We start from the raw sequence: 27295 nt of genomic DNA on the forward strand, positions 1-27295 counted from the left end.
TCATATTAAAAGTAAAAAGTACAGTGTAGTAAAAAAGAAAGAAACAACAAGTCTGTATTTGGTTTTGCTTTATTATAAATGCTAAATACCAAAAAAAGTACGTAGTATGAAAATCTCATCAATGCTTTTAGTTAGATAAAAATATTGCTCTGTTTTGGTCTTTTATCTAACTAAAAGCATTGATGAGATTTTCATACTACGTACTTTTTTTGGTATTTAGCATTTATAATAAAGCAAAACCAAATACAGAGTTGTTGTTTCTTTCTTTTTTACTACACTGTACTTTTTACTTTTAATATGAAGTATCGCAACGCTTACTTAAGTTACATTTCTCAACCTACTGTGAGTAATTTTACTGAATAAAAAAAATTAAGTTTCACCATATTTATTCAGAGACTCACCTATAGTTTATGTGAAAGTGAGACAAACATAACTTTTAATTTTTTGTCTGTCTGATGATGTTATTGCGCAATATTGAATCAGAAGTTATGGCGAGTTACTCAGTACTTGAGCAGACTTTTTACCAAAAACATTTTCACTCTTACTTGAATATTTATAGGGGTCTCAAACTCCAGTCCTCGAGGGCCGCTGTCCTGCAGTTTTTAGATGTGGCACAGGTACAAAACACTGGAAGGAAATGGCTTAATTACCTCCTCCTTGTGTAGATCAGTTCTCCAGAGCCTTGCTAATGACCTAATTATTCTATTCAGGTGTGGCGCATCAGAGGCACATCTAAAAGTTGCAGGACAGTGTTAAAATACCTCCTGAAACATAAAATAGACGTGTCTTCTCCAAGGTAAGCTTTCTTAAGCGAATTTTTCGTTGAAATTGCCACAGTTACTGCGCATTAGCAACAGCCTTTAAATGCGTACGTTCAGTTACTTTTCAGTGTTTTAGCAACAGTTAAGCAGTCATACTTTTATAAATGTATTTGCCTATGTTCAAACGTTTGAGTCCGTCTTCATTAAGTTTACTGACTCTGGAAGAAGGGAGAGGTTAACGGCTCAATCTGGTCATCAGTTTAAAACTGTAATGTTGTTCGTCTAGGTCCGCTACTGATTCTCTTTATTCAGGTAATAAGTACACTTTTTGTCGCACCACATTTTTACCAAGTGAACACGTGCAAGTGATTTTACGCAAAACATAATATATTTTCTTGACTATTTTTAGAAAGCGTCTGAAATGTTTTCTCCATGTTTAGTTATACATTTTACCATCGGACAGACAAAGTTGGTATCAATTGTCCCCCTTTTTTCCTCTCTTTGACCCGAGTTGTATGCTTTTAGCCCATAAAGTTTTATGTAGGGGTCTGGACGTGCATAAGCTGGTCAACTGGTTTAGCCACAACTTTTAAAGTTTGGTATTCACGCCACACCCACAACATAATATGACCCCTTCAGGTGGTTAAACTTTTCCATGGCTTTTTCCACTGATGGTTAAAAATCTGATGCCAACAACATTTGCTTATTTTTTGTGTGGCTAAGATGAGTATCTCAGCCAGTTTTCTCTGAATAATCAGAATTTTGTTTGCTCTCAGTGTTTCAAAAATATTAGGAAACCATAATGTTGTAATGCTGAGTTGTAAAAATTAATTTAAACTAATCCATATTTTGTTCTCTCACTCTCCCTAGACTTAGGATTTTGCTTCCTAAGCTCTCTGTCTGAGATAAAGTCAGTGGAAGTCAATCAGTGTGGCCAAATATTGTATCAGCCAGCTGAATTTGAATGAAAGGCACCTGAAATATAATCATAGTTTTGGCAAATAATTTTGATTTTATTTTGTAGTCCCTTCAGTGGCCTCTGATTGTACAAATATGAAAACTAACAGGTTTTCATACAAAGAAAAGGAAGCAGCATAAGATCAAACTGTATTAACAAACACCAACTCTATTTTTTTATTCATTAAACTTGTGGAATGGTGGAATTATGTTTGTTATAAATTAGGAATACAGTTGTTGTTTTTTTATCTTTTTCTTTTCCTCCACAGAGAGCCTGCTTTGAGACTGTGAGAGAACTTTGAAGAAAATGTGCTTAAAGCCTCTCTAGTATTGGTTGTTTTTTTTTTAGAAGAGGAAAGTCCTGTTTCAGTCTTCCTCAAAGCAAAACAAAGGAGTCGCTCTCTCATGGCTAATACCACAACAACTCGAGCCTCATACATCACAGTGGATCCACATGCTGATGAATGCCGTGAAAATGTTCCACCTAGAGATCCTAAAGCTGATAACTCTTCAAAGCTAGAAAACACTGAGAATTTCACCTTACAGTTGCAAGAAGATGGTGTGAATGCTTTTTTCTCTTCCACTCCTACTTTAAAGAATAAAAGCCGTGATTTCCAGGCAAAGTCGTTGCTGTCAGGTGTCCAGTATGCTCTAAGCCCAATCTTTAAAAACCCAAATATCTGGAATAAAAGCGCATCTCCAGAGCCTTTTAAATTTCGATACAGTCCTAATCTTGCTGGTCCTTCTAGTTTTCATGCTGCAAATTGTCAAAAATCAACTGGAGACTCAAGGACACAAAAGAATGGCAAGGATTTCTCTATGATCAACGATGAATGCTTGCCTGAAATTACTCTGTTCGATATTACCTCAGATTCAATGATGGACCTGACGACGAATGATTCAGTCTCCCCTGAAAGACAACATGCAACTCCTCAGCTTTATGTTAAAAAGACAAACACTTCAGATCATCAAAATAGCTTTTGTACAAAGGTGGATGAATCTTTTGAGCGCGTGTTGGAATCTGAACCCAAAGAAAAACCTGAAGAGCTGCCAACCTGTTGTGACACCGAGTCAACCAACAAGGAGTCGCAACAAACCCTGAAACCAGACGTGTCTGCAAAAGGCACGTTAGCAGTTGAGCAGCTCTCTATGCAGACCGTTTCCTTCGTCAATAACGAGATTCTAGATCTTCTACCAACCAACGTAAGCAAGACAAAAGATCTCGAGGAAAGCGGAGATCAGCAAACTTCTGTCGACTCTAAAACTTCCTTTGATTTGCCTCAGAGCAGCTCAGACAAAAAGGAAACCACATTTGCTGTAGCTCAGAATGCCACTGTTGACGGAGATGTTCTTCAAAAATCTAAACTCCAGATCGGTTCTGCCTTAGAGAAAACTGCTGCTCCTCTTGGTCACCGGAACGGCACATTTGATTATAAGCTTCCCTCACAACTAAACACGATCACTTTGGCAGAAATTAGCTCAAACGACAGTCATCAAAGCGGATTGGGCAGCTCCTCCACTTCCAAAGCAAGAAATGCAACAATTACCCTTAAAGATGGCTGTTCTGAAAACAACTCATCAAAACTCCAAACAAATGAAGCTGCAGAACCAGAAACCAAGAAGGATGGAAACCCAAACATGACATTTGAAGCTGCAGAACCAGAAACCAAGAAGGATGGAAGCCCAAACATGACATTTGAAGCTGCAGAACCAGAAACCAAAAAGGATGGAAGCCCAAACATGACATTTGAAGCTGCAGAACCAGAAACCAAGAAGGATGGAAGCCTAAACATGACATTTGAAGCTGCAGAACCAGAAACCAAGAAAGATGGAAGCCTGAACATGACATTTGAAGCTGCAGAACCAGAAACCAAGCAGTATGGAAGCCCAAACATGACATTTGAAGATGCAGAACCAGAAACCAAAAAGGATGGAAGCCCAAACATGACATTTGAAGCTGCAGAACCAGAAACCAAGAATGATGGAAGCCTAAACATGACATTTGAAGCTGCAGAACCAGAAACCAAGAAGGATGGATGCCTAAACATGACATTTGAAGCTGCAGAACCAGAAACCAAGAAGAATGGATGCCTAAACATGACATTTGAAGCTGCAGAACCAGAAACCAAGAAGGATGGAAACCCAAACATGACATTTGAAGCTGCAGAACCAGAAACCAAGAAGGATGGAAGCCCAAACATGACATTTGAAGCTGCAGAACCAGAAACCAAAAAGGATGGAAGCCCAAACATGACATTTGAAGCTGCAGAACCAGAAACCAAGAAGGATGGAAGCCTAAACATGACATTTGAAGCTGCAGAACCAGAAACCAAGAAAGATGGAAGCCTGAACATGACATTTGAAGCTGCAGAACCAGAAACCAAGCAGTATGGAAGCCCAAACATGACATTTGAAGATGCAGAACCAGAAACCAAAAAGGATGGAAGCCCAAACATGACATTTGAAGCTGCAGAACCAGAAACCAAGAATGATGGAAGCCTAAACATGACATTTGAAGCTGCAGAACCAGAAACCAAGAAGGATGGATGCCTAAACATGACATTTGAAGCTGCAGAACCAGAAACCAAGAAGAATGGATGCCTAAACATGACATTTGAAGCTGCAGAACCAGAAACCAAGAAGGATGGAAGCCCAAACATGACATTTGAAGCTGCAGAACCAGAAACCAAAAAGGATGGAAGCCTAAACATGACATTTGAAGCTGCAGAACCAGAAACCAAGAAGGATGGAAGCCTAAACATGACATTTGAAGCTCCTCTACAGCCAGCCAATGCATCCATATATCTTTCACAATCAGGTCTTTCCGATTTTGATGAGAGTTTGGATTTAAGACCTCAGTGCTTGGCAACTTCTACACCAATGGTGGGCATTAAACTGTTCCCCTCTGAGACAAACAGAGAGGCAGGCCACATCCTAACAGTGCAGAAAACACCTATAGAGCTGTCAAACCCCATCAAACCGTCAAACATCATTGGTGATCGTAAAACATTCTTCAAGCAGCCCACAGCTAAAATCCCTTACCCTGCCTCCAAAATTGCCTCAGAGTTGTTGAAACATAATCCACCAGCGGCGGCAACAGGCCTGCTGGTGAAACGACAGAGACCCGATGGGGAGGCTGCAAAAAGTTCTGCTGCTCCAAAGGAACAGGAGGTAAAAACATTGGGTGCTGCTGAGTTTATAAAGCAATTTTGTTGCTTTTGATCTGATCATTTTACTTAACTTTATGGTTGTATCTTTATACGTCTGTGATCCTTTGTATTCCAGAAAAACTCAAGTTCGTACAACCTGCGATCTGTAGGTGAGCAGTGATGCTTCGTTTTCAGAAATTCTTCTGCAGATTGAATATTTTATTCAACCAACATCTGATTTGCTTTTACCCCCCTATTCTTATACATTTACAGTAATACATTGTTCTATAAAGCAGGCTGTCATTGCCCTAACAGATTTTGCTGGACGATAAATTGTCCCAGAAATTATTGTAATAAGCCAAAATATTGTAGTTGTGAGACCATTTTTAAGTAAAATAATGTAAGTTCGCCCCATGAAAGACTAATAAACTTTTATTTTGTACGGAACACTTCACACTGGAACTGGAAGACATTTTAAATACCACTAATAAAATACAACAACCAAAAACATTGAATAAAAATGACAGTAAGAAACACACACACAACCAAAACCTTAAATAAAATGGATTATGACGTCAGTGTAAACAAAATTGCCCTTCAAAAAATATTTATCATTAGCATGGAAATTATTAAGCTTGTTAAGTTATCAAGCAATTAATTAATTGTTTGTTGTGACAGATGCCATCGGTGTAAATTTAGGTATGTTGCTAATTAGATCCACTAGGCACTTCAGGAAGAAAATAAACTCTGCGATTAATGTCGCTACTTTTCATAGAGCACTTTGAAATTACATTACTTAAACTATTTCAAATTATTTACTTTTTTTACTAATTTCTGGCTCTCTGAAGGTAATAGTTGCACCATATTTTATTAATTTAATTTGAATATAAATATGCACTACATGTTAAGGATTGCTATTTAAAAATGTAATGTAGAAAGCACTGTCTTCATTCTCCTTTACAATTATATTCCACGTTGTCTCAGTCCATAACTTTCCAATAAAATACACAGATGTTTTTGGGTTCAATGTGACCAAATGTGCAAAAAATTACACATTTTTGTGTATTTTTGAAAATGTTCCTCTGCTCCATTTGCAGCCTCCAAGCTGCCGCCCCCCTCTGGCTTGCAGAGACCTCAGGTGAGCGGCATTCCCGTTGGCTTGCCAAGGGCTACACTGAGTCTGAGAGCAGCTCCCTGCTCCAGCACAGAGAAACCAAGTGGACCTGCAGGTTTGTTCACACCTGGTCAGGATGCATGCTTCTCTTTAAAACTCAAACATAAATACCTAGCAGACTGACGCCAGGTAAAGAAACCTGCGACTTTTCTAATCAACCTTTAGATTTATAAGGATTTTAATGCCTTTGTTTTATTTGCTTGCAGGTTTTTTTACACTGATGCACCAGTTGATTAGTTTGTAATCAGAATTGGACCATTTTCTCCTGATTTAATAAACTCTGTTATCACCAAGTGAACTAATGTGAAAATCCATCAGAACTAAAGACTCGCATTAGTTGTTTTTTGAATGTTTTTGCTTCTTTTTTCTTTAAGATATTTTATATTTTACCTAAATACCAACTTTCATTCTAAATGTACAAAAATTGGTTTTCATAATGTTAGTGGCAGAGGTTCTAAATATTGATTATTTTAGAAATTGATTATTCTATGCATTATTCTGACAATCAGATAAAAAACATTTTTCATTTAACCTCTTAAGCTTTTTCTATACAATATTAGAAGTACATTAAAAATGCAAATAAATAATTCAATTATTTTTTAGTAAGAAAATAGACATTTATTGCCTAAAATTTAATAATATAAAGCACTCTTTTAGTGAATTTGAGCCAGATGAAGCTAAAACAATCCAACCTGGTGAGTTTTTCGTAAAGAATTTTGACAAAGTTGTTTTACACCTTTATGCAAAATGTATTTATATTTTTTGTCCTTTTGGCTTAATTACTGCTCTGAATATGTTTTGTTTTTTTAGCTATTAACTTTTTATGGGGGGTTTAGACTCCAGTTAGAGATTAATCGTTTGCTAAATTAGTTGACGATTATTTCAGTAATTGATTAATCCAATTAATCGTTCCAGCCAGCCCTCTGAATGCATATGAAACACTGAGAACTCACTGTTGCAGTTTGTTTCCTAATTAGTCTGTTTATTCTTCATTTAGCTGCCAACTCTGTCACGAAGATGGCACCAGGAAAGAGGCATCCTTTGGCGAAAGGAGACGCTTTGCCTGTGTCAAAGAGGAAGAAAGCGGGTAAATATGGAAGTAAAGCTGCAGCACGTTGTGATATTTGTGCAAATGTTGTGTAAAAGTGTCACACTTGGTGTTGACACAAATTTAAATAAAATATGTTGCACCATCTTTAACAAATAAAAGGTTATTCCTATTTTTAAAGTGCATTGAACTAGTTTGTCAACACAACAATAAGTAACATTTATTCTCGCTGTTTCAGTCTTGATTTAAAGGAACTCAGTGTTTCGGCTGTTTTACAATTTTCCAGAAGTTTGTTCCATATTTTTGGTGCAAAGAAACTGCCAGAAAAAAAATCTTGTATTCACAAATCTTGACTATTGTTTTTAGGGAAACTAATTTCCACATTCTCACTGAAGCTGATAAATGAGTAAAAGTTATTCTCACTAATCCTTTTAGATGCCAGCACAACTGAAGCTCCCGCATCCGTCGGCGGCGCCGCCAGCGGGGTGAAACCAGGGAAACGGCCAACAGCCGGCCACAGATCTGCCCCTGATAAATCCTCCAGAACTGGTCGGTAACTTGGTTCTGATGCACAACAAGCAGCAACAGAGTAGATTTAACAATCTGAGCCGTTTCTCTTCTCCAACTTTCAGATGCTGCAGCTGCTAAAACAGCAGCATCATATGATGTCATCAGCAGGGGGAAGGGCTTAAAACTGCCGGCTGCCAATCCCAGAGCTAACCATGTTAAACCGCAAAGCCAGGGTAAGAAGACCAAAATATAATTTAATTTATTTATGGATAACTCCTGGTTGTCACATGTCCACTCCATGTAAACCATATGAAGAATGTGAACATTTCTGTTTGGATTTCATTTCAGGTTTCTTAATGTCACCTGGTGATGGTGAAGCAAATACTGTACAATAAAACCAGATATTTTTGTTTTATTTCACTTTTATATATGCAGGTTGTCTCACTGAGATCTTAGATCTCGTTTATGGAAGAAACCTGAAATAAAAAAAAAACTCTCAAACACAGTAATAATACAGTCAGTGGTTGAGCAGCTTCCTCTGCCTACATCTCCCAGAATGCTTTGCATGGATTTTAGTTCAGCAAAATTGAGCATTATATCAGGCGTATCATCAATTGATATTGATCATGTGTCTCCTACAATATACTGAGAACTCTGAAAAGTTGATTCTGGAAAATTTAACTAATTTGAAGAATGTGTGGAAACTGAATTTTCCTAAAAATCTAATTGTCAGCATCCTCTACTAAATCACTACTCCAACTTCATTAATGCGAGGAATTTTCTGACAGAAAAATATTTTTTATTTTGTCTCCTTTCTCTTGACTCCAGGTTGTACCAAATGTGAACATCTGTTGCAAGAAGTAGAAAGGTTAAAGGAAGGTAGCGTCATTTTACTCTGTGGGAGATTTAAAACATTTTTCTAAGTTAATAATCAACAATGTTAATTACTCATTTGTTTTAAATGTTAATGTTTTTATTTATTTTTTCCCTACAGTGCTTCGCAAGCATAAAATACCACTGAACGGCTGAAGATTTCCATAGTTTTAAAAAATAAAGTTCTTAAACTTGTTGTTGCTTTTGATTAAATGTGGATTTATAAAATAAACATATTTCTATGATTAACTGAAAGACATGATGTTTGTTTTTTTTAAACAGTTTAAAGATTTACAAAGTCTTAATTTTTTTTCTTGTAAGTGAAGTGGGCATCTGCAACTTTCACTTCTTAAACTGAATATTGATCTATAACATTGTGCTGGTGAGCTTTATTTTTTGAAAACTCAAAATAATCTTCCATGTAATATCAACACTAAAGTATTGACTTCAGAGGAAAGAACAATACATACTTGCAGAATTAGGCCAACTCAGACTTTTTTGTATTTATGGAAATTAGAAACTGCTAATTTAAAAAATAAAGAGCATTTTTTCAGGTTTGAAAGTTCTTGTTTCGTTTTTTTTTAATGTTTTGATTAATGAGTTTTGTTTTGTTTTTTTAATTTCATTTACATCAATAAATATATTTTTCCGTCACTGGAATCGTATAAGCTAAGTCTGAACTATTTATTTCTCTACATACAGTGTAGAGAATTATTTATAAATAAAAATTTGGGATGTTAAAAATAGGTGATTATTTGAGTTGTCTTGCAGATTTCAAAAGCATCTACTTCACATTAATTTGAACCTCTTAAAAAAATCAGCGTCAAGGTGTAGTACTTAAATTGAGTTTTCTTAAACTCCGAATACAATAGATAATGTTCTGTTGCAGATTTTAACACTTTTAATTTAATTTTAGTTTCTAAAGTGTACTTGCATTAAATTATGAGGGTTCAATTGTATTTATTTTTATTTAATTATTTCGTTTGTTTGGCTCAAGCATCATTCCGGTCCGTACTCCTAACCAGTTGGTGGCGGTAATGCACCACATTGTTGAGAACCACCAAAATAAACGTCGAAGAAGAAACGGCATAGAGGAGGAAGAAGTGCTGACTTTCCCTCATTTTAAGGAACCGTTTTCGGCAATGGACGGGTAAGAGTTTTACATTAGTGAGGAAATATGGCCGCGGAGTAAATGTTTTTGTACTTGAAGGCTTAACCTCCCCATTGTCGGGCAATAGTTAACATAATCTTCCGATGTGAATGCATCCAAAATAAAGCGTGGTTTAAAACCAATCATATTGTATTTAGTCCATCTAAAATAATTTTAAAAACGTAAGATTCTTCTTTAACAACGAGCAATAATCGCCTCAGGGGTCAGGGTGTAAAAAGTGTAACAGTTGCAGTGAAACCTATTGTAACTTGTGGCTGATTTATTTTAACCCCAAACTGGAAGTGCAGAAAATATTGAATAAATTCACCCAGCGGCGGATTTAGAAACTGGTGAGGTAAGGGTTTCAATGCTCCTCTGTGAAAAACAAAATGTCAACAAAAGCACGCCAAAAAGGTATTTATAGTCCCACTGTCTCTTGGAAGTTTTATGTACAAATGCCATTTAGTTATTTCATAATTATATTATTTGCGTTGTTCAAATAAATAATTTATTTCAATAAACATTTATTTGAAAAACAAATGACAATTTGCAAGCACATTTCTACCTTTTTCAGTCTGAAGATATTTCTAATTATTAAATCAGGTAAAACAGTTATTACCTGAGCAGTTTCTTTCTATATTTTACTTTAACTTCTTGCACTACTACTTTTTAATTTTACTTATGTGAAAATAAGCCAAAGTATTGGTACCTTTACTCAAAGACAATTTGTTTGGATATCTACTGCTGTCAGATTGACTTCAAATTAAATATTGCTGAATCAATATTTAATTTGAAGGCTTTCAGACAAAAAAAAGTTTTTTATGAGGATAATTTTGAGGATGTAAAATTTGTGGGGATGGCAAGTCTCTACTGCACTAAACGAACCTGAAGTTGGCTTCCGATTTGGGAATTGCCCTCTATCGAGTTTTATTGAAGATTCACAAATCAATTTAAGCTTTCATAAATCATAGACTGACCATTGGTGTGAATCTGTAAATAAAACAAGAAACAGTTCTGAATAATTGTGCTCCTCTGGTGTCACGAGTCACATTTATGGTCCAGCAACCCACCTGAAATATAACCTGGAGTGTTTAATCTTTTTGTGTCTGCAGACTTGAACCTGTTACAGTGGAGCATTATAAGGCAGCCATGGTGCTCAGTGGTGCCGGTGATGCTCTGGGCTACAGGGGCGGGACCTGGGAGTTTAATTATGTTGGACCAAACATTCACCAGGTCAGTGAACTATTATAACCACCAGCCTAATGGTTTTAGGTACGGATGGCATGTTACTTTCAGTTAATTGTGGATTAATGCCTATTAGGTTAAAATTACTTTCAAAATTACTATTAGCACCTCTTACGCCAGTTTTTAGTGTTGTAGTTTGGCCGCCATCCAGCAGAGGGCGCCGCTGGCCATCCTTAATTGAGCGGAGCCATTAATGCAGAATCAAAGATGTCGGCCATACCGGGAGGATTGTTCAGTTTGGGAATATGTACTTTATGCGGTTCTGTTTTTAAATATAAACACCGACAAGCTCCTTAAGTAACCACATTAATCGCCTCATTCAGTCGATCTGCATGACGAAGCAACGCCAACTTCAAAAATTACTGATGTGCTCCGAAGGCGAGGTTGTGACGACAGAAAAGCGGAGGATACAGAAAACATGTAGCGTGATGGAGGAAAGGGGATGGTTGAGTTTGAGGAGCGATGTGCACGACGGGGTTTTAGGGTCACTATAGATAAGAAAAAAAAGACTAAATCTCCACCAAAAACTAAAAATTCTGAGATTCATTTCAGAAAATATTTTTTAAAAAGGAGAGAGAAACTTCTGAACTCCAAAAATCAAAAATTAGCTTGAAATACTCTAAAATGTTCAGATTAATCTCCAAAATTTTCTAGAAAATGTTCGCACTCATGGCCAACAAAATTCCATCACTTCAAAATTCAAAAATACTTTATTAATCCTGAAAGGAAATTAAATGTTGTAACTCATTAATTTAGGTTCTTCAAAGAGTTATAATTATATTTAAATTATAACTCTGCAGTGGTCTGCACTACACTGAATCTGAAGAAGCCTTTGACTGAAAATGCTGTGCTTTCCCAAGACAGTCTCATGAAGAGGATGGTCAGGATTTGATTTATGAAAAGCACAGCTGAGATCCTGAGGTTCCCAAACCAGAAACCTTGACATTCAGACTGGATGTAGACCTGGGAATTTTAGAAAAATACATCAAGTTTAATTTTGAGTTGTGGCAAGTGAATCATAAAATACTTCAGGAAGTAGATGACAGGTGTTTTTGATTATTTTTCCTCATCTTTAGGAGCTGCAGGAGCTTGGTGGGTTGAAAAAAATCACTGTCCAGCTTCCTGGATGGCCGGTGAGCGACGACACAGTTCTGCATCTTGCAACAGCTGAAGCTCTGATAACAGGCGAGTTATCAGAAAACCCAGTCAAATATGTTATTTTGCTGACTGACTGCACCCCACCTTCTTCTAGATCTCCAGCCAAATCTAATTTAACTTTTGCCTTGATTTTCTGTCCTATTAACTCTGTATAACAGAACAATGGATACTGGAAATTGAACTTTTCTCTGATAATATTGACTTCGTGTCCAGATAATTACATTTTTTTTAAAGGGAACCTACTATGCAAAATTTACATTTTTAATGCATTTATACTTTATTTTTAAATACTCAGCTGTTTTTGTTGCAACAAGTTCAGAAATCTCCCGAATGGAATGTCATATTTGAGGTGCACTGCACCGTTACCTAGCAACCCTCACAGAGTTCCAGTCGTCACCTAGCAACCTAAACTGAGCTCCAGCACCTTTGATTAGCTGGTTTTACCACTGTATGATGGAAAAGACCATTGTTTTGTTGTTGGCTTACCATCTAGAAACCACTTGCTGCATTCTTGTTGGTTGTGTAGGAGGCTTTACTTCTACTTTTCAAGGATGCACAGTTGGCTGCACATCTGTTTGCAGCCATTTTCACATGCAAATGTAAACATTGAGTTTGGCAGTGTGACCAGCATCAGCTTTTTTGGATGTATAGTGACAAGAGGCATTAGATCAGCTCCTTTTGAAAGGAACTTAAAATAGGCAGAAGTGAGGAGACTAAAATCAAATTATCTAAGAATGATTTTGTGTAAAAAATGTAGTGAACCTGTTTTGCATAGCTCACAGACCTATCCTAAGCATAATAGTTCACCTCTACTGACTTCAAATTGAGCAAACGTTTGTGTTCCGTGCAGGAAAGACCGAGGAGAAGCTTCTGGATGAAGTGGCGTTTTGTTATGTGAAGGGGATGAAAGACATGAGTGGAAGAGCTCCTGGAAATACAACCGTTTCTAGTAGGTTTTAATCATTAAATTATATCATGTCCACTTGTAGCAGAGATATTTAGAAGTGAATATACTCTTAGATGTTGACAGACTGAAGCCTGGACAGAAAGGGGGCTGCAGAGTGCCGTATAACAGCCGGGGTGCCGGCTGTGGAGCGGCCATGAGGGCCATGTGCATCGGCCTGAGGTAAGGCAAACCTCTGGGACCTTTGGGCTTTAAAGAGTTTGTGTATCTAAAGTCTTCCAACACAGGATAATTAGGCAAGTGGATGTCTGGTTTTGACAAAATATTTCAGGTTTCAGGAAGCTGAATTGTACAAGAAAAGTAATTTGCTATCCTTGAAAAGGCTTGGATTCCTGTTAGATGTTTTTTTTTTATTATTATTTCTGTATAAAGTCTTTGAATGTTTGATATTCAAACTGCACAGTTTTACAATAAAGTGCAAACAAATGTTTGTTTAAAAGCTTTCATTTGGAAAACATAATATACAGTTGAAACCAGATATGTTCATACACCTAATAAGAAGACACATTTATTTTCTGTGTGTAAATTAAATTAGACCTCTCTGTTTTGTCATTTATAATTTCCAAAATTGTTTCTATTTGCTAAAATATGCAAAATGCTGCTGGAAAAGGTTTAAAACTTGTCTTGAAAAGGCTTGAAAAGTGATTGAATTTTACTGTGGAAAAAGTGTAAAAACGATGCGTGTCTGTCGTTGAATCACAGAACCAGTTTGTTTTTGAAGTCACACTGGAGCGATTTCAAAACACTTTTAGGTTCACTTTTGAGATCCGTGACTATCCTCACCAATAAACCGCGATTCTGCTTTATTTTACCTCCAGGTATCCAAACCCTGACCAGCTTCCTTCTCTGGTGTTTGTCGCCGTGGAGACGGGTAGGATGACTCACCATCACCCAATCGGTTTCCTGGGATCCGTTGCGTCGGCGCTTTTCGCCTCCTACGCCATCCAGCGGCGGCCGCTTGAATCCTGGGGTGTGGGTCTGCTGGAAGAGGCCTGTCCCATAGCCAAGAAGGTTATTACAGACAGCGGCTTCGCTGTGGAGGAGAATCTGAAGGATTGGGACTCCTTCTCCAAGCACTGGAAGCGGTACAAGCTGCTGAATTCAGTTTTATATTGTTATGAGGCTGTGCTGATGTTCGATTCAATTACGATTAGATTAAAACTCGTTCCATACGACTCAGTGTTGTAGTTTTACCGCCATCCAACAGAGGGCGCCGCTGGTCATCTTTAAGCGGAGCTGGTACAAGATGGCGGAGGCATACTAGGACATTAGAGAAACGGTCCGAACAGAGTCCGGTGTGGCATGTAAAATGCACTTTATTCAGTTCTTTTCTGAAATATAAACTATTGACAGGCTCCTTAAGTTGTCTAGAAATATAAATACCGGACAAACTAATCAAGTTTCTCCTTAATGGCGCTTATTAAGCCGAGCTGCACAACGGGACAGCCGCAACGTCTCATTAAAAAGTTATTTTGCTGCTAAGGCGTATAATGACAGAAAAGCTTAAGGTATTAGGCAGAAAAATTGTATCGTGATGGAAAAAGTCATTAAAATGTCTCACTTTGTGGGGCATTAAATGTTTCAAATATTTAATTTTAACCTTTTTATTTTTCTATTCAGTAATCTAAGAGGTTCTTGTTTTGCTACGTTTTATAAATATGTTTAAGTTTAATAATTTTCTGTTTATTCGGTCAGTATGGAATAAAGATGGCAAAATTGCTAATCTATAATGATATGCTTCTTTAAAAAAATCTGTATATTATGAAAAATCGAGCCATTATGGAAAAATGGTCGAACTTGATACTCGAGCAAACAAGACAAAATGGCTGCTTATGAAGTAGATAAGATTAATCCATAATTTGCATCCCATGTTTGAATATAATTGATTCTTAACTGGGTTGTAAACATGATCAGTGAGCTTTTCCCTCTGACCTCAGGTACCTGGATCTGCGGGGAATCTCTGACGGAAAGGGGCCGGTGACCTGGCCCGACCCCTACGGTGTGGCTGAGAGGGATGAGGCCTATAAGAGCTTCAGTCTGTCTGGCTGGGGTGGATCCTGTGGCCACGATGCTCCCATGATAGCACTGGATGCCTTACTGGGCGCCGGTTCAGACTGGGAGGAGCTGATGAACAGAGCTGCTTTCCATGGAGGTCAGAGGTTCAAACAAGAAACGTCTCTTTTGTGTATTAATACCAGCTTTAAAGGAGTCAATTAAACAGATTTTAAACCTTTAGTCCTCTGCAAGAGAGTATTGTTTCACTCTTTGCTTTATTAGCTCAGGGATCAGAGGTTTGAGACTTGGACACAAATGGCTGTTTGAACATGGACAAAACTGATTTTGGCCATGCTGAAACTGGTAGAATCTGGAATCAGTGAGGTTGATTCATCCAATTTTGTTGCATGTTTCTTCCTCTAACACTGTCAGATTTTACATTATTTCACATGAAGACATGAGGATGATTTAAACATGTTTTTTATGGCGTTATACCTTTGTGGTTTTGTCCAGGTGACAACGACAGCACAGCGGTGATCGCCTGCTGCTGCTGGGGTCTTCTCTACGGCACCAAAGGGGTTCCTAAATGCAACTACTCCAAACTGGAATACCGGGATCGTCTGGAGCACTGCGCTAAGAAGCTTTACGCTTTATCTCACTAAAATCACATGTTTCTATTCTATCTCTATTTTTGGTGCCTTAAATCAGTTCTGAAGTGGTAGATATCTGAAGTCTATAAAAATATATACAATATAAAAATAGTAAATGCATTATGCTCTGATTGCATGGGGATGATTAGGTATAGGTTATGTACTATATAAATCAAAGCTTCTACATGTGAAGAAATGTGTCATAACCACTACAAAAAACCCACACCACTGGTTTTATTTTCCTCTGGATTCATAAATGAGTTCAGATGTTTGAAGCAGAAACCAGAACCACTTAATCTGTGATCAACTCAGTCAGAATCTCCTCAGCGTTAACGTATCGCTCCACCAGAGGGCGCTGAGCTGTGATGGGAAATGAAAAAACAGATTAAAGATTTTCAGAAATGCTTACTTGGATGTTGATGGTGCCATTTAAGAAACTGTCGTGATGTTTTCACTCCTCGCTGTCCTGAGAAACCGAGGAAGAGGATTGCAGCATGAATGTTTGAAATATGGTTTAAAAATGTTATATTTTATTTATGTTTTGCCTCATGATGGTCAAATTTATAGAGAGTTTGGGGCGTATAAAGTGAATTATCCAGTGGGGGGGGGAGATTAGCTTAGAGACCTAGTAAACCGGGACCCTTGAAAGTTCAGTCTGCCTGTAATGAACCATTGTCAGGAAGTGACCGATTGTGTTTAAAAACTGAAACTATAAACACTTTAATTCTAGCAACTTGCACAAAGACCAGAAATACTTAATCTGCACTGTTTATTTTTAGTTTAGAAATGCTTTCAAATAAGTAATTCACCTAAAAATATATATTTTTTTATATTTTGTTTCGTTCTACAAACTTTGACTTTTTCAGCTCTACGATACATTAACAATTGAAAGTTTATTCCTAGCTAATTAAGATTAGTGATATAATTTATAGCAAAAATTTACCTTAGAAATTAAATCTATGGAAATTACCTCAAAATTAACATTATTTTTTTTTATAATTTCACTCCGTTACTATCACTTTTTTCACATGCTGTTGCTGCTTTCTGCTCTTGTCGTTTTAATGATGCTGCTGATTTTTTGATACTAACTTTATTTTTTTACGATGCTGAGAGACACCCATGACTTTTAGACCAACTCTTGTGCATTCACTCTAACACTGTATCTGGGGCAAAATTATCTTCATTTGCCTTGATATAAACTCAAACAGCTGGGAATTAATCACGAAGAACCTTGTTATCCTGTAGTGATAATTGACTGTTTTATTGCATCGGCCAAATGGCTGCAAAAATATCTTTCAGTCGGATTGACTAAACCTTTCAGAATGACTGCAATATTGGCTCTTAGGGACGAAAGATGGGAATGTATAAAAGCTACATGAATACCAGTGAAGTGTTGACAGGATGGAAGAATTTTTGTTCTATGCAAATAAACTGAATTCAACTCCCTTATATTTCTTGACTTCTTCTTTGTCACTAAGCTGAAAGTAGACTCTCTTTTCTTATCACCCACTTAAATGCAGATTACTACAGCAACCAGAGATGGGAGGAGTACCAAAAATGACATTAAAGTAAGAGTAGCACTACTTCCAACATACTTTTACTCAAGTAAAAGTAAAAAGTAGCTGTACAAGAAATTACTCAAAAGTAAAGTATTTGGTAAACAGCTACTCAAGTAACTGATTAAACAACTATTTAATGTTTAGAAATTACATAAACAGACCAAAATGTAAAGCTATATGGAAATTTTTTAAATAATTTATATTAATTACAAAATAAAAATCGGGAAAAATAAATATTTTTCCAAATCAGTTTGTCTTTATATCAAACTTTAAAAATAAGCTAAAGGTGTGTGTTTGTGTCAGGTGAAATTATGGTTAAAACAAGCTTGTTTATCATTCAGGAAAGTCATAATGGGTAGAGAAATTTTACTACAGATAAGAGTATCGATACAATACCTCAAAATAAAACTACCCAACTCAACGTAATAATACCCCTAAAAGTAAATTTTCCCAAATGTTACTCATTTGAGTAAATGTAACTAGTTACTACCCAACTGTTCACTGTGAAGATGAGATTATCTTTCCTCGTTCTAAACTAATAAAAACCTTTACCGCTTGGTGGCAGTATAAAAATCTATGCCACCGCTTGGTGGCGAGCAAATTCCTCAAGTCTGCCAAGGGCTCTGGGGTGAGAGGCATCGAGCCGTTTGACCGCTTCACATCCTTGAAAATGTTTTGATTTTAATCTGGCGTTTTCAAGGTTGATTTCTGTATAAAGTCCTTGAAAGTTCTTGATTCTCAAACTGCACAGTTTGGCAATAAAGTCAATCTGAGGTTTGATTAAAAGCCTAAATTTGGAAAATGTAATTTACAGTTGAAACCAGACATTTACATGTACCTAATAAGAAAACACAGACATGTTTTTTCTGACTGAAGTTAAATCAGACTAAACTTTTCTTGTTTTAGGTCAGTTAGAATTTCCAAAATGATTTCTGTTTGCTTGATTCCAGAAAAGTTACCAAGAACGTTTTTTAGAGATTGTTTGTAACTTTCTTTATATAATGTTTTAATGTAATTTACCTTAACATGATTTGTTTGGATTATTTAAATGTAATTAGCATGTATTATTCCTAATGACTTATTTATCAGTTGAAATAAAGGTTAGATAATATTTTATGTTAACAAATGTTATTAAAATTAGGCGATTTATTGTTAAATTAATGTTTTGTTCTCAAACCAGTGAAGTGTGAGATGCATTTCAACACATAAAATGTTGTTCTATTTCAGTTTACCTACAACATAGAATACTATCACAAGACATTAAGAGCTGTAATAAATGACATCATACAAGAGTAATTGAAATGGTTTTAGGGGTTTCTTTGTATTGCTTTTATCTCCAAAGTAGGAAAGTTTGAAACTTACTTTAAAAATGTTTGAAAAGTTCTTGAATTTCCTTTGAGAAAAGTCTACAAACAAATTGCAGCAAATGTGAACGTCAGTTTTCCTCCCAACAGGACGAGTCGACTTCTAGTGATGAAGACGACGATGATGAAGACTGGGGTGGCGACACCGAGGAGAGCGGCAGCGAGAGCTCGGATGACGAGGAAGGGAAGAGCAAATCTCTGGCCACTGTTTTCCTCAAGAAGTAAGTCTGGAGTCCGACGGTCGGCCCAAATCGCTCTGCAGCCAAACGGGTCGCTAACGGGAACGTTTACCGTCCTCAGGGTGGCCGGCGCCGACAAAACCGGCATCAAGAAGGGCGAGAAGAAGAAGAAGCAGAAGAAAGAGCGAGGTGGGGATCTGCAGGAGGGCGAAGGAGATGAAGACGGCTGGGAGAAGGTTAAAGGAGGCGTCCCTCTGGTCAAGGTAGAAATTCACATTTTGCACGTTTTCATCCGTCCATTTTGGTTTAAAAAATCAAAACGCACATCCTGCACATTTTTAGGCAGGAAGTTAATGTGTTTTTGGTGTCTGGAAAATGAGCCATTTGAAAAACCTCTGTAATGTTACATAACAAATCAGCAGGCACTATGCCGTTACCTAGCAACCACACCTGAGAATAACTCGTTACTTAGCAACCAAAGCTGAGCTCCAGCATGTTTGGTCAGCTGATTTTACGCTGAACAACCAGAGTTATGTTGTTGTCTTACCATCCAGAAACCACTTGCTGCATTCTTGCTGGTTGTGCAGGAGGCTCCACTTATGCTTTTCAAAGATGCACGGTTGTATAATTGCACATCTGCTTGCAGTCATTTTCAAGTGTGAGAGTAAACATTGAGTTGGGGCGTGGCCAGCAGCGGCTTAACTGGATTTAAAGTGACAGGAGCTCAAACGGGCAGCACCGACCAGACTAAAATCTAATTACCTAAGATTGATTTTGTGAAAAAGAATGTAATGAACGTAGACTAATCCTAACATAAGCATAATGGATCACATTTAAGAGACGTGTCTCTAAAACAAAGCAAATATAACTGAGCTGTAACGCTAACGTCGTTCTGGTGTTTTCTGTCCACCAGGAGAAACCAAAGATGTTTGCCAAAGGCACAGAGATCAACGTTCCTGTGGTGGTGAAGAAACTCAATGAGATCCTGCAAGCAAGAGGCAAAAAGGGAACAGACAGGTAGGAGGAAACAGCTGTGACAAACCAAGAGTTTCCACCTGATTGAGCTCCTTCACAGTTTGTATTTTCTACTAACTGGAGTTCCAGTAGATTTACGATGTCGTCTAACCGCTGAACAGACGAGCAGCTCAGATTAACGTCGGTCTGTTTAAAGCGATGACGATGAGCCGTTCTTTCCTCGGACAGGGCTGCTCAGATCGAGCTGCTCCACGCTCTGGCAGTCATCGCTGCTGAGAATAATCTGGGCCAAGGCATCCTGGTCAAGATCAAGTTCAACATCATCGCCTCTCTGTACGATTACAACCCCAACCTGGCAGCCTTCATGAAGGTGAGCCTCTGCTTTCTAAACGATCTAACGTCACCCAAACATTTCAAAATGACCTGTGAGGCGAAATGGATCAGATTCTTCCAGCGTTCCGGTGAGTTTGAGGTTCAGGATGTTTTTGTTTTGTGGTCATGTTGCTCTTCAGGCCGACATGTGGAAGAAATGCCTGGATTGCATCGACGAGCTGCTGGACATCCTGTTTGAACACAACGACATCTTCATCGGGGAAAACATCGCAGAGGACAGCGAGAGTCTGATCATCTCCGATCAGGTGACCTGAACTCCTTATTTAAGGTTTTAACGGTTTTAAAGGACAAGTTTGTGTTATGAGTCGTGTGATCAACACCCGGATATTAATGCCAGTAGAAAACAGGTTATTATAGTTAACTAAAATAAACAAAATAACAAATTGAGAAAACATTTTTGCTAATGGAAATAATTAAAACTGTAATTAATGGGGGAAAACTATAACTGGAACTATGTCATGCATTGTAAAACGTGCTAAAATTATAATGTCCTTCGTTTTTGTGTTCGAGTCTATTAGCCTTTCGTATTGATGCAAAATAATTTTTTTCTTATTTATTTTTCCCCACAACAAGCCATTTGCGTAATCTGTCAGCAAATTACTGCACTCCATAGTTACGCCCAAAGGTTGGAAGAGAATACCAGAGTCTGTTGTTGTTCAATAATTAAATATTTAATGAAAATACAACAATTGAGAATTTTTTTCTTACCTTAGATGGATTATAAACACAGATTAGTAATGGAAATACAGTTTTTTGTTGTTGTTTCCTCCTTCCTGTCACTGGTGAGACCTTAAATTTCTTTAATAGTTCTTTAGTTTGCAGTGTGACGAATCCATGAACCTGTGTGTGTGTGTGTGTGTGTGTGTGTGTGTGTGTCCTTCAGCCTTTCAGGGTGCGCGGGTGTGTCCTGACGCTGGTGGAGAGGATGGACGAAGAGTTCACCAAGATCATGCAGAACACCGACCCTCATTCACAAGGTACAAAACGCCACTAGTGTTGCTGCTGTGTCTGTAAAAACAAACGTTTTCCTTCATAAATTCACGTTTCTGTTTCTCTCTTTCCGTCTGCTTGTGCAGAGTACGTGGACAACCTGAAAGATGAGGGTCGGGTTTGCGGCATCATCGACCGGCTGCTCTCCTACTTGGAGAACAAAGGATCCACAGAGGAGATCTGCCGCGTCTACCTGCGGAGAATCATGCACACCTACTACAAGTTCGACTACAAAGCCCACCGCCGCAGCCTCGGCCTGCAGGGAGAAACCAAGGTGAGGCAAGGTCATGTGGAGGGAAGAACTGGGCTGCCCCAATAATCAGTAAATCTATTAATCGCAGGATAAATTCAAAAAGCCTGACCATTTCTATTTGCGTTAATTTGTTTTTCTTCTATTTGCCTCTTTTTAAATTACAATTGTGTTTACAGACTTCAGTATCAATTTTATTTGTTGTTTTATTTATTTGGGATATTGTTACCTTTTAAACATAATTAAGTTCCAAAGTTAGTTATTTATTTACTTTTTTGCTTCCCCCAGAATCACTTTTGGGGGAAAAAAACCAAAAACTGGGCATTATTTTAGGAAAGTCACAATATTTAAAATCTCTTCCAGTTCCATTGTTAAATGTTTGTTAGAAATTAAAATGTGTTGATCTCTTAGAACTCGTGATATTTCATTTGCTTAACAATAAAATGTCCCAGAAATTACAATAAATTATGATATTGTTGTTTTTAAGACACTTTCATTTCTCAAGTAATAAATTATGTTTACCTGTTTTAGTGCATCTTTTACTTTTTCCAGTTAAATGATAATATTGTTGTTTTTAAACTGTTTTCAATAATGGTAGTGGTATAATAGAGCGAGAGCACATTCTCAGAGTTACATTTAAATTCTAATGAACATTTAACACTGAACCGGAAAACTTTAAATAAACAAAACAACAAATAAACTAAACTGTGAAGTTCATCAAAAGACGTCTGGTTGAGTGAGAAGCACCAGACTGAAGACTTTTTTCATCCAGTTTTTGGTAGAAAGAGAAAAACAAGAAACCATTCAAATTTAAATTGAGTTTTTCATTTATCCTGCGATTAAGTGATTTACTGTGAATTGCAACAGGCCTAGTACTTGCATTATTGTGCCATTACCTTTATATTATTTGAAAATGGGCTCAAAACAGTAATAACATAATTTATTAAGTTCTGGGACAATTTACTGCATATCGTGGGAAGAACTGCGGCTCCCTCAGAGCAGAATAACTTTTTGTTTTTCTGAATTATGTGTTTAGTCGGAGCAGGACCAGGAGGAGAGCGAAGGCGAGGACAGCGCCGTCATCATGGACCGCCTCTGCAAGTTCATCTACGCCAAGGACCGCACCGACCGCATCCGGACCTGCGCCATCCTGTGCCACATCTACCACCACGCCCTGCACTCGCGCTGGTACCAGGCCCGCGACCTGATGCTCATGAGCCACCTGCAGGACAACATCCAGCACGCCGACCCCCCCGTGCAGGTCGGTCCCCTCAAGGCCACCGGAAACTCAGCCTGAGAACAGGAATAATCGGCTTTTTGTTCCGTTTTTCTTCCTGAAGATCCTGTACAACAGAACCATGGTCCAGCTGGGCATCTGCGCCTTCAGACAGGGGATGATTAAAGACGCCCACAACGCTCTGCTGGACATCCAGTCATCGGGCCGAGCCAAGGAGCTGCTGGGGCAAGGGCTGCTGATGAGGAACATGCAGGAGAGGAACGCTGAGCAGGAGAAGATCGAGAAGAGAAGACAGGTTAGAGACGAGGAATTTCAGCAGCTGAAAATGTAACAAATGTTGCAGTTTTGGTCGTCAATCGAACCGAGTCTACCGGACTATCAGGTGTGAAAAGAACCTTAGGCTACTTTCACACAGCAGACAAATGTAAACAAAATACCTTTTATCTTTAATGGCAATCTAAACGACCAAAGCATCAGATCGGTGGCACTAAATCGGATACATATGCAACAAATCGTCTGCAGTCTGAACAGTCGTGTCGAATGTCTTTAATGTGAGATTTGGGTCATTATTTTGCACCAGAAAAAGACAGATCCAGTAAATCTGGATGTAAACAATGTCTTAAAATTATAATTATGAACTCATGAAAGAATCCAGTCACTTCTGGCTGTGACGACACATCCACACAGATTTCCCTACAGAAACCCAGTCAGTGCTTCACAAAAGGTCATTTCTTTTTATTAGCTTTCTTCAATTTGTTAATGTTCTGGTAGATTATTTCACTTAAAACAATATATTTTTCCATGTTACAAGTGAAATAATCTGCCAGTGGAACTAGTACTTTTTTTCATGAATATTAAGGAATTATTGACGTAAAACAAGCTCCTATAATTTGCTGAAAAGTTACTTCTAAGTCAGTTTTGTCTTATTTTAAGTGCACTAAGATATTTGCACTAGAAACCTTCTTGGTGATATTTGTGTTTTTTGCAATGATGTGACTCCAAGATGGCACCTTTTGGTTGCAGGTTCCTTTCCACATGCACATCAACCTGGAGCTGCTGGAGTGTGTGTACCTGGTGTCGGCCATGTTGCTGGAAATCCCCTACATGGCGGCCCACGAGTTCGACGCCCGGCGCAGGATGATCAGCAAGCAGTTCCACCACCAGCTCCGAGTGGGAGAGAGGCAGCCGCTGCTGGGTACGAAGCAATACCCCGAACTCCCTCTGTCAGGGATTCACCTCACTGTGGAAGCAGAGACGATGAACTTTAACCTTTCTGACCCCCAGGACCTCCGGAGAGCATGAGGGAACACGTGGTGGCAGCCAGCAAGGCCATGAAGATGGGCGACTGGCGCACCTGCCACTCGTTCATCATCAATGAGAAGATGAACAGTAAAGTGTGGGACCTGTTTCCTGAGACGCAGCGAGTCAGAGAGATGCTCGTCAGGTAACGCCGCCCTCCTGATCCCTGGTTCCACACAGTAAAACATCTTCTGAAAACATGCACACAGTGGTGGTTTTTGATATGGGCAGATGCCCAGGGTGACATCAGAAAGGGGCGGCACAACCAGGATCTTTAAAATAAATTGTATCTTATCTATCAGTTGTCCCAACTACAAGTTTGCTGCCATTTGTATGAATGTGTAGCCGGATAAGTTTCCCTTTGTTTCTGTTGATGACATCACCTGCCTTCTGCTTCAAAAACAAATCAGATAATTTCCTGCACTTTAATTGGTTGAAGAGCAGCAGGAGGAAGGGCTTGCCAAGGGCCCTGCTCCTGCAAGAACCACAACTCTGTGCATATTTACATTTCAAGCTTACGTCAGACATATTGATAAATCATGTGATTAATCTGATTAAATGCTTTTAATGGAATGACGGCTCCAATTTTCCACCTAATGTTGTTAAAACCCTTTACAGGAAGATCCAGGAGGAATCCCTGAGGACGTACCTGTTCACCTACAGCAGTGTGTACGACTCCATCAGGTAAACGCAACGTGTACAGATTAACCAACTGTATTGATTTATCGAATATTTTGTTTTTGATGGTTAAATTTTTGGAAAATCTGGATATTTTTTTCCCAACATTGCACTCCTTGGGGTTTGTTTTGGCTCAGAGTGATGTCAGCGCGCCGAGAGCCACCGTTTTGTGACTATATTATCGTAATTAAACGAAAATTATTGTATCCTGAAATCCAAAAATATTTTGTCAGTTTTACTTTTTTTTCTTCTAGAAAGGAAAGCAAGAAAAAATTGCTTAAAGTTGGATTTGATATGAAAAATATCTGGGATTTTTATTAAATTTTTTCAGAGGAGCTCAGAAAAATGGAGAAGAAAAGGACAATTCTGTGTTTAGTCTGTGGAAGCAATCTGATTAATTTGCTCCATAAAATCTGCAAACTGACATCTAGAATATATTAGAAGACATTTAGATCTGCAAAAAAAAGAACAAATGCTTATTTTTGTTTCTGTCTGTGATCTGCAGCATGGAGACTCTGTCAGAGATGTTTGAACTGGAGATCCCAACCGTTCACAGCATTATCAGCAAAATGATCATCAATGAGGAACTGATGGTTCGTTTTAGTCTTCCTATTAGCATTAAAAAAAATCTTAGTATTGAACCAATGAATTCCAACTGTTAGTTAATTGTTAAAGGCGTTAAGAGCTTTTTGCACCGACCTCCACAGGCGTCGCTGGACCAGCCCACGCAGACGGTGGTGATGCACCGCACAGAGCCCACCTCCCTGCAGAACATGGCTCTGCAGCTGGCGGAGAAACTGGGCAGCCTGGTGGAGAACAACGAGCGAATCTTCGACCTGAAGCAGGGCGTCTACGGAGGATACTTCAACAGGGGTGAGCAGGATGGGAAACGTGGATTTAATCCTGTTATTTTTAATAAAATGGGACAAATTCTGATCTGATATGGAAGAATTGTCTTAGACTGAGAAAGATCTGGAAAAACCAGATGATGTTTGAACTCCCAGATGGAAGTTAACTTCAAAGGAGTTTTTATTTAGTTTCCTGTTTTAGGATTCTTTTAACTTTAGATTTTAATTTATAATAAATATTTTAATGAAACATACCAGTCTGATTTCTATGCAGATATCATCTGTAAATGCCTTCAGAAAAAATAGTTTTGCTTTGCTTTGGATTTTCAGATCAGAAAGGCGGATATCAGCAGAAGCAGCCATACCAGAGAGGTATGTTATGTTGCCTGCTCCTCCCTGCATATATTTTGAATAATGCAGCTGGTTTTCTCTTTATATTTAGTTAAATGCTGATTGTAATTTTTAAATTTTGACCTTTTAACAGATCAGAAAGGCGGCTACCAGCAGAAGCAGGGCGGCTACCAGCGAGGAGGCTACAGGAATCAAAACCAGAGCAACTACTGAACTTAGAAATTGTGCTGGGATTTATTTGTCACTTTTTCTACCTGGAGTTATTTTCATTCCACACCAACAACCACCAATGGAAAAATGGTTTCAGTTTATCCTGAATCTGCTGAAACTTGCTTCATTAAATCTATGAAATATCTCAACAATACCACCGTTCAGTACCGAACCCTGAAGATTTTCTGCTCTGTAGCAAAGCAGCGTGGTCAATTAGAACATGTTAACTATTATTTACTTAGGAAAACAGTAATAAAGGAAAAAAATAAACACTGTGTATTGAGTTGGTTTATTCAGAAAGGCAAACAAAAAAAAACTGGGTACATTTACTTGATGAACCAAACCAACTTACAGCTAAAACATGGATATACACAGAGTATCGGTTTGAGAGCAGGAGCTTAAGTACAAATTTACAGTTTGAGGTTAACTTTTGAGTCCATTAGCATAATTGCTAAGTCCTTTTAGCTAAGCCTAAGTCCTGTTTTCTAGAAATAGGACTTGGACAATTGTGCTATTAGGCTAACAAAATTTAAATACGCTGTCAGTTTTTTATGCATTCAGCTGTAAACATATATGCTAGCTTTGTAACTTAACATTCGTCAACGTGCCTGCGGTAACTTCTGCTTTTACTGTGACCAAGAATAAAAGGTCAGCATCCATTGAAATAAATTGTTCACATACATAACGACAAAAAGTGGAGACAGTGCAGAACGCTGTGGGATGTAACGTGTAAAAACACGGGATTTATTTAGAATTACATAAAATTCACAAGTAATTTATCCAGGAGAATAAGCCATTTCATCGTTGTCTCCCATATCCAAGATGGCGGCGACGTCGATTTAGGATTCGACACTCAATGGCAATTCAGATATATCTATGAATGTGCCTGATTGCCGTTAGACCAAATGCTGTTATCTTTGTATAAGTTTTGAAGTTTTACGGTTTTTTTCCTAAGATATTTTGTTTCACTTCCTCAGATTCTACCTGAAGTTTATATTACCTATACGTATGTTAATAGTTTGAAAGTGATGGGAGCAATAAAATACATTTTAATAAAAACAACTACACTAAGCAAAGCACAAACATCTACATTAATGGAAATAAGCTGGAAGGTTCTTAACAGACAAGTTTTTCTTGTTTGAATGGCTCGGTAGCAGCAGCGTTTACACCAGTTTCCTGATTTATTTTCAGTCTGTTGGTTATTCGTCATTAGCTGCCACCCCTCATGCTCCTCCTCATTCTGTGTCTGAGCTCCTGCCTCAGCAGGTCTCTTTCTTTGCGAATGCCCTGCAGCACGGTCCGGTTCTCCTGGGCCCGGCGCACCAGGT

At 38.1% G+C, this 27295-nt stretch overlaps 4 protein-coding genes across 4 annotated transcripts in view; 3 read left to right on the forward strand and 1 right to left on the reverse strand.

Moving 5' to 3' along the window:
- Window positions 1–27295, reverse strand: part of LOC148153752 (ADP-ribosylhydrolase ARH1-like) — a 49790-nt gene that overhangs the window by 15741 nt on the left and 6754 nt on the right. The window lies entirely within an intron of this gene.
- On the forward strand, window positions 608–8668 carry LOC148153754 (uncharacterized). The gene is made up of 9 exons (XM_088016394.1): window positions 608–796; window positions 1988–4889; window positions 5004–5037; window positions 5965–6096; window positions 7039–7128; window positions 7525–7638; window positions 7722–7832; window positions 8428–8478; window positions 8594–8668. The coding sequence occupies exons 2-9, from the start codon at window positions 2124–2126 to the stop codon at window positions 8626–8628; spliced, it is 3333 nt and encodes a 1110-aa protein (XP_087872520.1). The 5' UTR covers window positions 608–796; window positions 1988–2123; the 3' UTR covers window positions 8629–8668.
- On the forward strand, window positions 9515–17083 carry LOC106904148 (ADP-ribosylhydrolase ARH1). The gene is made up of 8 exons (XM_088016396.1): window positions 9515–9622; window positions 10735–10855; window positions 11944–12052; window positions 12876–12974; window positions 13046–13151; window positions 13808–14074; window positions 14927–15141; window positions 15498–17083. Exons 1-8 carry the CDS (start codon window positions 9615–9617, stop codon window positions 15644–15646), a joined length of 1074 nt encoding a protein of 357 aa, XP_087872522.1. The 5' UTR covers window positions 9515–9614; the 3' UTR covers window positions 15647–17083.
- Window positions 17545–26237, forward strand: LOC148153755 (eukaryotic translation initiation factor 3 subunit C-like). Its single transcript, XM_088001031.1, has 18 exons — window positions 17545–17548; window positions 17664–17821; window positions 18648–18778; window positions 18858–18999; window positions 19650–19753; window positions 19940–20081; window positions 20224–20349; window positions 20988–21081; window positions 21181–21368; window positions 22381–22605; window positions 22685–22876; window positions 23605–23776; window positions 23866–24025; window positions 24499–24564; window positions 25064–25151; window positions 25266–25431; window positions 25737–25778; window positions 25891–26237. Exons 1-18 carry the CDS (start codon window positions 17545–17547, stop codon window positions 25968–25970), a joined length of 2280 nt encoding a protein of 759 aa, XP_087857157.1. The 3' UTR covers window positions 25971–26237.

This window comes from Poecilia mexicana, unplaced genomic scaffold, assembly GCF_051168715.1.
Source record: "Poecilia mexicana isolate PSO_F unplaced genomic scaffold, ASM5116871v1 scaffold_19, whole genome shotgun sequence".
Classification (NCBI taxonomy): domain Eukaryota; kingdom Metazoa; phylum Chordata; class Actinopteri; order Cyprinodontiformes; family Poeciliidae; genus Poecilia; species Poecilia mexicana.